At 43.3% G+C, this 12,985-nt stretch overlaps 1 protein-coding gene across 2 annotated transcripts in view; it reads left to right on the plus strand.

Annotated features, from left to right (window-relative positions):
• The first annotated feature begins 788 nt into the window (after positions 1-788).
• Positions 789-12,985, plus strand: part of ZCCHC7 (zinc finger CCHC-type containing 7) — a 117,352-nt gene continuing 105,155 nt past the window's right edge. Inside the window, exons 1-5 of one of the 2 annotated variants that reach the window (XM_031051784.2) lie at positions 789-841; positions 1,724-1,762; positions 3,644-3,810; positions 4,760-4,872; positions 8,252-8,943. In XM_031051784.2, the coding sequence (XP_030907644.1) occupies positions 8,253-8,943 (691 nt within the window). In that variant the 5' untranslated portion in view covers positions 789-841; positions 1,724-1,762; positions 3,644-3,810; positions 4,760-4,872; position 8,252. Of the gene's footprint in view, positions 842-917; positions 995-1,723; positions 1,763-3,643; positions 3,811-4,759; positions 4,873-8,251; positions 8,944-12,985 lie in introns of those variants that run through there. The other variant, XM_005152449.3, reaches the window with a different exon arrangement.

The following is a 12,985-nucleotide window of genomic DNA, read 5'->3' on the forward strand; positions in this document are numbered from 1 at the left end:
AGGGTGGTCAGGCATTGGAACAGGCTTCCCAGGGAAGTGGTTGAATCACCGTCCCTGGAAGTGTTCAAAAAACATGTAGACGATGCCCTCAGTGACATGGTTCAGTGGTGGCCTTGGTACTGCTGGGGTAATGGTTTGACTTGATGGTCTTAAAGGTCTTTTACAACCTGGCTGATTCTATGATATTCAAAACCATTTATTAGAGCCAGCCTTCTGCTTACCCCAGGAAGTCATGCCTGAGTGCAATTCCTTTCCCTGGCTGGCCTGCAAAGACACCACATCTTCCTCAGCCACTCCTTCTGGTGCATCTGTCATGGTACAAGCACATGGAGGTGTGCAAGGGCCCCATCCCTGCTCGGGATGGACCTGTGGTCCACACGGTCACATACAGGGAGCAGAAATAAAGGTATACAACCAAGTGGTGCCATCAGTATGGTGGTTATGAAGCCAGCCAGTCCAGGGGTTGTTTACTAGCAGAAAACTGCAAGAAGTGAGACTGCACGCTCCTTGTTTTTCCCACCCATGAGATTTCTCCCTTGCCCTCACTCTCTCCTGTCCATCGATGGGGATCCCCGCAGGCCTGTAAGAGTCCGGAGCTCAAGTACAAGGACGGACCAGTGGAAACCTCTCCGACCACACGGGGAACTGTAACACACCCAATTCACCGTGAATCCTCCTCAGTGTCATGCTGCCCCCACCCAGACCCAGCCCCGCTCCCCTCTCGCCCTCCACGACGAGCCAGGCAGGGCCAGGCACCGCGCGGCCGCTCGGGCAGGGTGTACCGCGACCGGGACACACCCAGCCATGTTCGCCAGAACCAGCTCCCACGCAGGTGGTACAGGTAGGCCTGCCCCGGCCGCTACAGCACTAGTACTCGGTGCCCGCCCCGACCCCGGTCCCACCCCTCTGCCCGAGGCGTGGCCGGATGCATGCCGCTTGCAGGCGGAGCGGATGGCCACCGGTTCCTGCGCGGCGTGTCTCGGTGCGGCAGGCAGTAAGTGATCGGTGCTGGGACCGCCCGGCCGGTCCCCGGGCTGCCACCTCCCCCCTCCCTGACCCGGTTCCTGCTGCTCCGCGGTGCTCCGCCGACCCCCCTCCCGGCGCCTGCCCCTTCCCCTTAACTTTTCCCCTGCCATCCTGCGCGGCCGGGAGTGCTGCTGTCCGTGCGCCTGCCGAGCCCGCCCGCGCCGCTCTCCTGTGAGGGCCGCTCCGCTCCCGCCGCCTCTCTCAGCACGGTTCCCGTACCGCCGCCGATGCGGCCTACCCGCGGCCTGTGCCGCCGCTGGTTCCGCCTCCCGGCGGGGTGCAGGGCCGTGCCCGCCCGCCTGCTGTGCTCGGTGTCCGGAACTTCCGTGCCATTAAAGATATGTGCGAGCCACTGCGTTAGTGTCGTGTCTTCGGTATAGCGTGTCCCGGCCCTCGGTGGCGGGCGGAGGTCCTGCACCCGACAGCGGAACGCTGCCGCCCAGACCTTTTCAGAGCAGGACGGCACCGGCATGAGCTGGGTCCTCGTTTTGTCCCGCTCGCAATTCCGGGTACTCGGGGTCGGTGTTTTCCGCTGGCACAGCTGCGTCTACGTCACCAGACTAAACTCGGCGCTGGTCTAAGGAAAAGCGCCCTTGTTAACTTGAGGATGTTTGTGCAGCTACCGTTAAAATCACTAAAGGGGAGAAAATCTCCCAAAATGCTTGAAATAAACTTGCAATATTTTGTTATTTTCCAGGGTTGGCTGTAGAAGATTTTTTCCCGTGATCTCCTGAAGGTATAGCTTGTCACTAGAAAAACATTAACCTCTTCAAAGCTTTCCTTTCCTTTACACTTACTTGCTCTATATTTAAAGAGAGTATGAAAAAGAAACATACAGCATTTTCTCAAACATACAGCAATTTGACATGGAAATGAGTTTTGTGTGTCAGTCTAGAACAACACAAGTTATACTTGGAAGAAACAAGTAACAAAGTGTAGCCAACATTAACTAGCGGCAAATGTCACCATTAGATTAGCTTTATGGTGATCCCTGCCTTTTTCTGGTTACTTGAAGCTGTGATGATAGTTACTGTACATACTTGTCAGGGTTTTCTGTGTGAAAACCGAGGGTGTGCCTGCCCTGAATCTTCTTCGTGAGATGTTAAAATGTTTCACTGTAAGGGTGATGCCCTAGATAGAGCACATAAGTGCAGGGAGCAGCTCCAGGTTTCTGGTGACTGCATGTCTGACCTCAGGTGGCACGTGGAAACTGCTACTTTCTCATGTGCTATGGGTTTGCTACAGAAATGCAACACAGGTGAAGGCAAAAACTGTCTTTTGACATTGAGCTTTCATAACGAACATATATTGTTGTGGGGTTTGGGTTGTTTTTGGTTTTTTTTTAATGCCTTCAGATTTGACATTTGAGTATGTTCCTATGGTAGCAAGAAGAACAAAGAAGTGATTTTCATTTTGGTGCTGCGCTTCATAACAATTAATAGTTTTGATTGCTTGTCTCTCACGAAGTAGAAGTATGCCACTTCTGCCAAAAGATACTGTCCTGGGTTCAGCAGTAGCAGTCAATTTTTCTCCTTCTTAGTAGCTGGTGCAGCACTGTGTTTTGACTTTCAGCCTGGGAACACAGCCGATAACACTGATGTTTTTAGTTGTTGCTAAGTAATGTTTGACCAAGGACTTTGTGAGTCTCATGCTCTGCCAGGGAGGAGGGGAGGCTGGGAGGAAGCAGAGACAGGATGCCTGACCCAAGCTAGCCAAAGAGGTATCATACCACAGCACATCACGCCCAAGGAGGTAACTGGGAGTTACCCAGAAGGGCTCATTCTTCTGGCTCGGGCTCATTTTGGTGGGTGGTATCGTACTCTCTTCCCTTGTGTTCTCTCTTATCATTATTATTACTGGTGGTAGCAGTAGTGGTTTGTGTTATACCTTAGTTACTGGACTGTTCTTTTCTCAGCCTGTGGGAGTTACATTCTTTTGATTATTCTCCCCATCCCTCCGGGAGCAGGGAGTGCAGGAAGGAAAGAAAGAGGAGAGGGTGGTGAGAGAGGGAGAGGTTTAAACACGACAGTTCTTCAGGTACAAAAGCGGTTATGGCAGCTGACAGGAAAGATTTCCTTTAACTGCATTTGAACATTAAAGTTCTTTATCAATTTCATGTTGGTTGAACCTGTGCAGTATTCTAACAGTCTGAAGCACTGGGCAGTTAATGTATAGGACTAACAGGACCAAAGAGAAAAGGTGTAGTCTGCACACTGCTCTGAATTCTGTTGATGTGTGTGTGAACCTCTGCTCTGGTAGATGCTTGTGGGTTTAGGAAGCTAATGGCAATTCCTTTAAAAAGGCTTTCTTTTCCATTTCACTGTTGTTCCTGTCTGTTACAAAGTCTGATGGTAGGGCTCTGTTTGTCTTTTTACCTCCCAAGACAGCAAAAAATATATTTGTTACTGTATTTTCTATGTAGCATGTAATGAAGTGTTAGATTTTACATTACTGCAAAGATCAAGCAGAGAGAAAGAAGAATGAGAAATATCTGGACTTCACTGATGACTTGTGATGCGAATAGTACTCTTGTCTGAAAAGTCATATTTGCAAAGGATTTAAAAGTAATCTTTTTTGCTACTTGTTCTTTGTTTGTTTGAGAGTTTTTTCTTTTAAGCTCTGACAGATCTTGAGAGTTGAAAAATAGCGTCAGCAGAAGCAGAGAAGTTAAGCAGCAGCAAAGAGGAGTGAAAACGGAGAAGAAACAAGTCTGTGGATCAGGAATGGCATGGGAAGGACTGGCCTGGGCATCTCACTGCCTCTTATGCCAAGGCCCTTCTGCATGTAGGTTACATCTGAGTGTCCCAAACTGCACTGTGCTTTTCTCCCTGCCTGCAAGTTGCCATCCACACCTCCCTTCTGATTGTATTGTGCTTTTGCCAAGTTTGGTTATTTTATCCGAGTGTGGGATATTGTTCTTTTAAGGGATTGGATGAGAAGTGCTGGCAAGCAGTCTTTGTATATGATCTGGGAAAATTATCTCCTGCTATTTCCACCTGTAGCCATGTGGTGTTTTGTTCAGAAATTGTTAAAAGAAACTCAGGTAGCTGTGGTTTTTTAATTTTGTTTTAACAAGAGTAGCACTTAATCTAAACTGCTCTTACTTATGGCCTACCAGAGAGACAGTCAGGTTCCTTCTAAGGAAAGTTGTGTTCTGGGTTCAGATAGGAATGAGATTTCTCTTGATGAAGGGATGTGGGTCTCCCATCACCTAGGATTTGAAATTTTGGGACTTGTTTGAAAGTAAGGCAAGCCAATTCCTGACTATGATACAACAGTTTTAGGCTTCCTGCAGCCTGTATTACATATCAGATTGGCTAGTCTGTGCAGGACTATTATTTTTAATGTGGTTTTAACATCATATACGAGGGATATATTTGCTATGGTCTGACTGGTAGCAAAGATGGCAATTGCTCATAGTCCAAGCCTTTCACTAGTGAAAGGAAATCTAAATTGCTGAAGACTGACAGTCGCATACATCTTTCTCTCTCTGAGTATCAGCAGAAATACAGTAAGGGACTGTTTCAGCAAAACCTTGTCTGTCAAGCTCCTCTTCCTTTCCTAGAGGCAGTGTTTTTCTCTGCTTTGATTCCAGATACTTGAAAAAGGTGTTTCTCACTCTGTGATGAAGAGGTAGGGAATAGCTATTGCCTAAATCTGATGTTGGTGAATAGCAGAACTCTCTCAACAGGCTGTGTTGTGATGCTGATGGTTTGATTATTCCTGTTTCCAGTGGCCTGCCATACCTACTGAGCAAGAGGAGGAGCCCTTCATCATTCCAGATGTACATGGACCTGAGAGGAGGAGCCATTGTTTGACCTGAGCTTCTGTGGAGGATAGATCAAAGTGAGTGTAGTGCCATGCTTCCTCTTCTTACTCTTGTCTTTGCTGTGAAGTGTCCTTGAGTCAGCTCCTCAGGGGCTCTTTGACACTCCTGATCCAGCAGTCTTGTTTAGCTGCATATTTTCAGCCATTGTCAGGTACCTACTTAGTGTAACTTTATCCAGTGGGTGACAATGATCAGGAAGGAGTGCTTAAATGAACTTTGCTTTTTGAGTATCACTGAAACTGCAGAATGCTTCAGGGGGATTCTTTAAATTCCTACATTACTAAAGGCTTCTTTTCTCTCTTTTTTCTTTGTAAATGTGTTTGATTGGAGCCATCTCTGCTTTTATTCTCACCCTGTGGGTGGGAATAGGCCAAGACCTGTTTGAATGAGTAATCCCACCTAAAGTTGTTAGGTTCTCTCTAAAGTTGAGAGAAATTTTTAAATATGGGTGCTTTGGTCTGTCAGATGCTTTTCTGTCCTATTTTTTTTTTAACTATCTACAGTCATTCAGCTGACCAGTGTTTTACCTTTTCCTCCTATCTACACTGTCTAATCCTAAGAACTGGTATAAAATAGGTTTGTTGTGTCTGTTACCATAAAGTTCTGACCTAATTCTTTTATATTTTATTTGGCATGATAGATATTATATTTATCTAAGAACAGATAAGAACTCTGGAAAAGAGTCTGGCAAATAAAGATATATCCACTTTATCCCCATGTTATTGCTGAATTCTATGTTGGCAGGTGCAAAAGTTTCCAGGTTACAGTTGCTCTGTGGATAGGAGAGCTTTTAAAACAGATTCCGTAACCTCCACTTTTAGGACTGTACTTGTAGGTTAGAAACCAGTTTGAGTGTATTAAGAGGTAGCAGAGCTAAGCATGTGTGTGGATGACTAGGGTTCTGATGGTCTTTAGATGTGGTCTCAAACCGGTGATTATCAGAGTGACTTCTTTAGCTGGGCAGGTGAGATTCAATGAGGCATGCTGACCTACTGGAAGCCTAAACAGAAAAGAGTACAGCATATGGATGGTCTCTAAGTATTGTATTTTCCTGCTTGCATGCTCATGTTTTATGTGGTTTTGCTTTGTTTATTTCCTTGGGAGAAGTGTTTTCCTTTTTAGTTTGACTTCTGGTATAACAGAAATACAAACGCTGTCAAATCTATCAAGACCAGGGAAGGTCTTTTGCAGGGTGTGCACAGAAAGCTGTCAATAACAGCTTCTGGGTTCTTTAAATATCATCATCACACAAATTACTTCTATAGAAAGCTCCTGAATCTGGATCTTTGTACTTGTGTATCCGTATGTGAATTTAAACAATGCCATGCAACTTACTTCCACAACTAAAAAACTGAACTTCCATCCGATAGTTTTTCTTTCTAAAAAAGCTTGTTGGCTTCCCTAGGAGTAACTGTAATACAGAAATAAAGATAGGCTTTTCAGAGAAAATACTTCTTATTGTCTCCTCCATGCATGATGTGATCATATAAATGAAATAAGGTATCCTGTGAATTAAACAAAGTAACTTCAGAATGTTCCTGGATTCCCTTTCTTGCTAGGGAGCAGTAGTGAACTCTAGAGGCATTTGCCATTTGGCTGGGATCATAGGATAGCTGAGGTTGGAAGGAACCTCTAGCAGTTGTCTTACCCAGCCCCCTTGACTCAAAGCAAGGTGACCTATAGCTGAGTGTTGAGGGCCATATCCAGCTGACTTTTGAACATCTTCAACCGCAGAGGCTTCACAGCCTTCTTGTGCAGCAGAGTGAAAAGGGTTTTTCTTATGTGTTAATGGAATTTCATTTTTTTTTTTGTTTTGTTTTGTTTTGTTTTGTTGCCTTCCATCATTTTGCTGGACACTGCTCAGAAGGCCTTGGCTCTGTCTTATTTACCCCCCCTCCCCAGGTGTTTATGTACATTGTTAAGATCCTCCTGAGCCTCCTGTTCTTGAGGATGAACAGTTGAACAGTCCCAGCAGGCTAAGCATGGCCTTGTATGACTGATTGTCCAGTCTCTTGATGGTTTTAGTAGTCCCTTGCCACACTCCAGTATGTCCATTTTTTCTAGCACTGGAGAGCCCAGAGCTGTACACAGCACTTCAGCTGTGGTCCCAGGAGCGTTGACTAGGACAGAAAGATAACCTCCCTCACCCTGCTTGCAATGTTCTTCAAAGGTCCAGGGTGCTTTTTGTCCTGGGAATGTACTGGCTTCTGGTCAACTTGCCCCGTCTCCACATCTTTTTTTACAAACCTGCTCTCCTGGCAGCAGTTTGTACCACTTTACATTTACCTTTGTTGGCCTCCATGAGGACCCTCTCTGCTCACCTCTCCAGTCTTCTGAGGAAGCTCTGAATGGCAGCACAACTGTCTGGTGCATCAGCTGCTCCTCACAGTTTTGCATCATCTGCAAACTTGCTGAGGGTGAATTTTGTCCCATCAGCCAGCTCCTAAAGTGCGCGTGTTTAAAAAGTGGTCTTGCTGTGTACCTGAACAGGGAAACTGGGGCTTTAGTTCTAGATGCACTAGGGCCTTTAAAGGTTCTAGATAATTATTGCTTAACTGGTAGCAGCACAGAGATGTCATAGCTAATGCTGCACTGGGCAAATACTGTTTGCAGGTATATTTTCCCCAGTTCTAAAAGCATTGTAATTGCATTTTCATGGCATTGTAACTCAGTTCTTAAGTCATGGTGGGACAGTGTGACATGGTAGTTTGTATGAAGGCTGCAGATTTTCATACTGTCTTTACTATCCTTTTTTTTTTTATGCTATATTCAGACTTGAGCTTATGTAGAGTGTGTCTGGGTGTTGTTGAGAAGTGCCCTAGCACTTCTCATCATAGGAATAAATCCTGAAGTACACCTGTGAATCCACAGCCCAGGTGCAGATAGGCTCCAAGTTGCTTCTGTCAAATACTGCTGACTGTTCTTTTGCTGTCTTTCAGGTATGTGTATAAGACCTTACTTACAAAGTAAGTAAGTTACAGAGTTGTGAAGTACCCAGAATTAATACTAGTTGGTGGAAAAAATAAAATTCTGATTCAGACACTCATTTGGCTCCCAATCCATGCAGGTACCCTGGTTTTGAACACAGGATGGAGAGGAACTCTGGAGGCTGAGAGCATATTAAGGGCAACTTTCTGAAAACAAAGTAGTTGAGTTTAAAGCAATAGCTAAGATTAAAGCAAATGCACCCTTAAGTAGCTTTTGCTATTACAAAATTGAGCATTCATTGTTGTAGCTGTTAAATCTGCTCAGTTTTATGTTCTGTATGCAGAACTCTGTGACTAACTATAGGGATTTCAGAAAGGTATAATTTGAAATATGGTTTTGGGCATACATTTGTGACCATTCTGATATAACCTTTGTAATTTTTGTGGATATGGACTATTCACTTTCCAGAATGTTTTTCGGATATGAAGATGCTGAGGCTATTAAGATGTATGAAGATGAACTTTATCGCGAGGAGTCATCCAGTGATGGCATTGACAGTGAGGTGGAATTTCATCTCTACAGCCAGATCCACTATTCCCAGAATCTTGAGAAAACTGGCACAATGGAAATGGATGAGGAAGCTGAAGTTTCAGGATTTTCAAGAGTTACTGGTCATAGTTCAGTTCTAACTGAGAAACAGCATGCAAACAAGAACATCACTGAGTCTGTGCCTTGTATTCAAGTTTCAGATGACTCTGAGATCATTGTCTTGTCTGATACATCAGATGAAGACAGCGTTTACAAAAGCAAAGCAGTGAAGTTAAGAAGCTTTGTAGCTCAAGGCGAAATACATACGCATCCAAGATCTTCCACGCCATATCATGCCAAAGCTGATGGATGTAATACCCTGTATCCTGCTGGGTCAGGCATAGATATTTCAAGGCAAATGAAAAGCACCAGTGGGAAGCATAACCCAGTTAGTTCTGCTGGAGCTCATGACATCCAAGAAGTGCTGATAATAGATGATAGCTCAGAGGAGGAGAGTTTGGCATCTGAAAGTGAAAACATTGAGAGCTGGATGCTTCTGGGAGCAGGTGCAGATGACAGAGATGAAAATATATTGTTGAACCTTGAAGACTGTGCAAGTCCTGTCAGTGAAGGTTAGTGCTTTATTTAATCCCTTGGTTTTCTGTATGCATGAGGATTTGTCTGCAACAATACTAATGTCAATGTCTGAAAAGAAAGATAAACAGGAAGCAAATGGAAGTGTATAATGATGGGTATGGAACTATGATGACAGAAATAGCCATTTATTTATACCACTTCAATACCATTATTTCAGTCATATCACATATGGAAAGACGTTATTTTTGCTGGTAGAAATTTAGAAGCAATATCAGAGTGACTCTCGTCAACTTTCCAACTTTCCCATATATTTTGTATTCCTAAAAGCATATAAGAAGTTAAGGGGAGCAGGGGGAAGAGGGAGTGAAATAAAGAGGGAATACAGTGGCTTTTTACTGTAAACAAAGTAAGCAGAAAAAACTTCCAAACGGTCTGAGGACTAAAGACATAAGGAAGATCAGAAGTGCAGAAGGTTAGGAAGTGTGTAACAATGAAAAGTTTGCTGAAAAGTGCTGCAGGGTAGGAAAGTAATCAGTGCTTATAATCCAAGAAGCAGTCTCATTCCTCTTTCTATGTGAGAACATTTCTGCCCCGTCTGTTCTGCCTCATTTCGGTGCAGACACCCTTGCTTGTCGCAGCCATTCACTCACACCCCCTTTTCTTTCCCCTCCCCCACCAGTTGGGATGGGGAGGAGAACTGAAAGAATGTAAACCCCATGGGTTGACATAAGAGCAGTTCAGTAACTAAAGTATAATACAAAACTACTACTATTACTAATAATAAGGGAAATGACAAGGGAAGAGAATATAAAACTAAAAAGGGAAAGGGAAAAAAACAATGAACACAAGTGAGGCCCAATGCAATTGCTCAGCACCTGCAAACCAATACCTAGCCTGACCAGAGTAGCAATCAGTCCCTTCTGGGTAACACCCCAGTTTATATACTGGGCATGAGGTGCTGTGGTATGGAATACCCCTTTGGCTAGTTTGGGTGAGGTGTCCTGTCTCTGCTTCCTCATGGTTTCTTGTGCTCCTCCTCACTGGCAGAGCATGAGACTGAAAAGTCCTTGATCAGGGTAAGTGCTACTGAGCAAAACTAAAACATCCTTGTGTTACCAGCATTGTTCTTGGAGTAAAGCCAAAACACAGCACTGCATCAGCTACTAGGAAGGAGAAAAATAACTGTTGCAGCTGAAACCAGGACAGAGGGCAAGAACAGAAGGGAGACCTGAGCTGGTTCCCTCTCCTGAAGCAGGTTCTGCAGCTGCTCATTCAGGGTCTGGCAGTTCAGGTTGTTGACCTAAAATTGACTGTAACTTCTTGTACGGATTCTCAGAGAGATTCTCAGCTGCTAAGATTTAACATGTAACCTTTTGGTATTCTATAAATTAGTCTTCCACTTTATGGTGCAGAAAGTTAGTAAACGTGGTTAGCAAGACAGTTTTCAGATGAGATTTTAGATGTGTGTAATAAACACACTAGGTAATACATACCTTGTCACCAGCGTCTAAAAATGTTGTTAGACGATCAGTCATGCATTTTTCTTGCCCAGTGGTCTCCCCGAAGCACAAAGATCATTTCCAGAAACAGCGTCCCCTGCCAGTCTGAGAGAAAATGTTACTGGAAGATTGGCTACTGTGGTAGCAGGGCTAGCCTGGTCAGCTACATCACTGGGGACCTTGGCAAGACTTAATTATTGTTTGGTTTTATTTTTAGTGAAAATTTTAATTGAATTTTTCAATTACATAATTTTTCATATGACAGTTTTACTTGATGAGCACGTAAATGAGGTGGTTTTGGTGTCAGGGAAATGGAGAGTTCTGTAATGCTGACCTGCAGGCTGACACTAGTGAAGATTTTCGTCAGGGTGGCTGTTTAAACAGTGCTACTGTTCCTATGCTGCTACTAAGCTGTTTGAGAGGGGCAAGCCGAGAAACTGTCTTTGCCTTCTTTTATGGTAAAATGCCTGCTTCTCGCCTGTAAATGTTCAATAATTTTTTCTTAGGGTTGTTCTTTGTTTTTGCACAGCTATCCACTTTTCATATTGATTAATGATGCCAGTGTGCTTGCCAAGCTTAGAGATCTAAGAAATGCTTTCCCTGCTCCCAGTGCCATGCCAGAAAAGTGGCAGAGCATTCAGTTGCCCTGTCAGAGCCCCCGACAGCCATATTATATTAGGAATTAATGTGAGTTTCTGCTCTGTATAGATCTCTTCAAATGCAGTTTCTAAGAATTAACTTGAAGTAGCTAAATTTCATTATCTTTCATTTTTGTATTTTCATATCCTGCCCTTTTCTTTGAAGCCTTTCTAGAGCTAATTAGCTTGTCTTTATTAAATTACTATGCTTCTTGGGGAACAAATGTTTGGTGCTGTGTGGTGACCACTTAGCAAAGTTAATGTTTTCTGGGTAGTGCCTATTTTTCTGGTAACTGCTGGGCAGGCAGATATCTTGGATCTAGGTTCTTTTGTTCAGTTTACTCTGTGTATCTTCTTGTATTTAGGTACCAAAATTGCTGATGGCAGTGCTAAAGATTACTCAAAAAAACTCAGAAGAAACACTGCTTAAGACTTAAGTGTATTTCAAAATTACATGTACACATTTTGGGAAACATTCTGTAATTAATTTATCAGAGTAATTATGCTTACTAGGTGTAACATGAAAATGAAAATTCATTTCTTCATTCTTCATGATATTCTATGAAGGTGTGATAGTGCAAATCGAGAGAGGCTTTTAAAAATTAATTGTGCTAACTTATTGTATGTTTTTGTAACAAGTGGAATAATGTTTCTTATTCAAATATATATATATTCATAGATGCTGACAATAAGCAAGCCACATTCAAAGCAGGTAACGAGCAGAATTTTTCTGTGCTGTATAAAACTGTCCCACTGTTCAGAATTAAAGTTGTTTCATTAAATGTAGGCAATGTAGATATTTTTTGAGATGCTGGAATGGGAAGTCAGACAGCCACACAAGAGGCTAGTAAATGTAATTGTTCTTGTCTTACTCTGATTTTTATTCTCAAGCTACGTCAGAACTTTTTCAAAACCCATTCTTGCACCTTGCCTCATATCAGTAGTGATTTTGACAGCAGCAGCCTTTTACCTGGAGATGTGCGATGTATGGAACATGCATCAGGCACAGGCAGCAAGTGCTGTTGTACACACACATCTTCCTCTTCACTTTAGCTTTTGCCTTTCTACGTATATAAGACTTAGCAGAAAACCTCACCTTAGTACATTTCCTCTGACTGTGAACAGGGTGATGACGATCCATTTGATCTGTATGGAGTGGGCAGAGCAGAAGCATTATGCTTTTTTTTTATGCTCCCATGCTGGCTCTGGCACAGGCGTCACCTAAGGGCACTCACTGCAGGGCTGGGTTTTGGCCAAACCTCTGGGGCTCTGTCACATTCCAAATTCCAGCAAATGTGACTCTGGCATGCAAAAGTTTGTTTCAGCTGCTCTGTTTCTCACAGGTATGGTGATAGGGATGCAAAGTGCAGGTTTAAAATAAATTGGTGTTGTACATGTGTGCGTATGTATGAAAAGCTGAAAGCATCAGAATAGTTTTAGAGAACAAACACCATAAATCTTTTCATTGTAACCATCATTTGTTCACTAAGCTCATGCAACATGTCATCTCCAGTTCTATAGACTATAAAGGACACCCTTGGTGAAACATAAACCTATTAAATCTAAAGGAAGAAATGCACTTTAAAAATATGTGTTAGCAAATTATCCTGTCAAAGATATTTTCTGCTAATTAACTTAAATTATTTTGAGACAAACACAGTTCTATTTTCAGGATTTCTGAAGAATGAGATCGAGTATTTAGGTGACTGCACAGTATGCAAATTACTATTTTAGTGTTTGTAGTATCAGTAAGGCTGGACGTAAAGTGTAGTCATTGGTGAAGCCTTTTCTCCCCCAGAACTGCCAGTGACTATGTAAGTGGGATGGACCTCCCGTGACAGTGTCATGGTGTGCTTAGTGTCCAGTTTGCTACGCATTAAAAAGGGAACTGAAATTCTGAAACTGAAACGTGAACAATTCTCTGATGCTAAGAGGAGCTG

Source organism: Melopsittacus undulatus, chromosome Z, assembly GCF_012275295.1.
Source record: "Melopsittacus undulatus isolate bMelUnd1 chromosome Z, bMelUnd1.mat.Z, whole genome shotgun sequence".
NCBI lineage: Eukaryota > Metazoa > Chordata > Aves > Psittaciformes > Psittaculidae > Melopsittacus > Melopsittacus undulatus.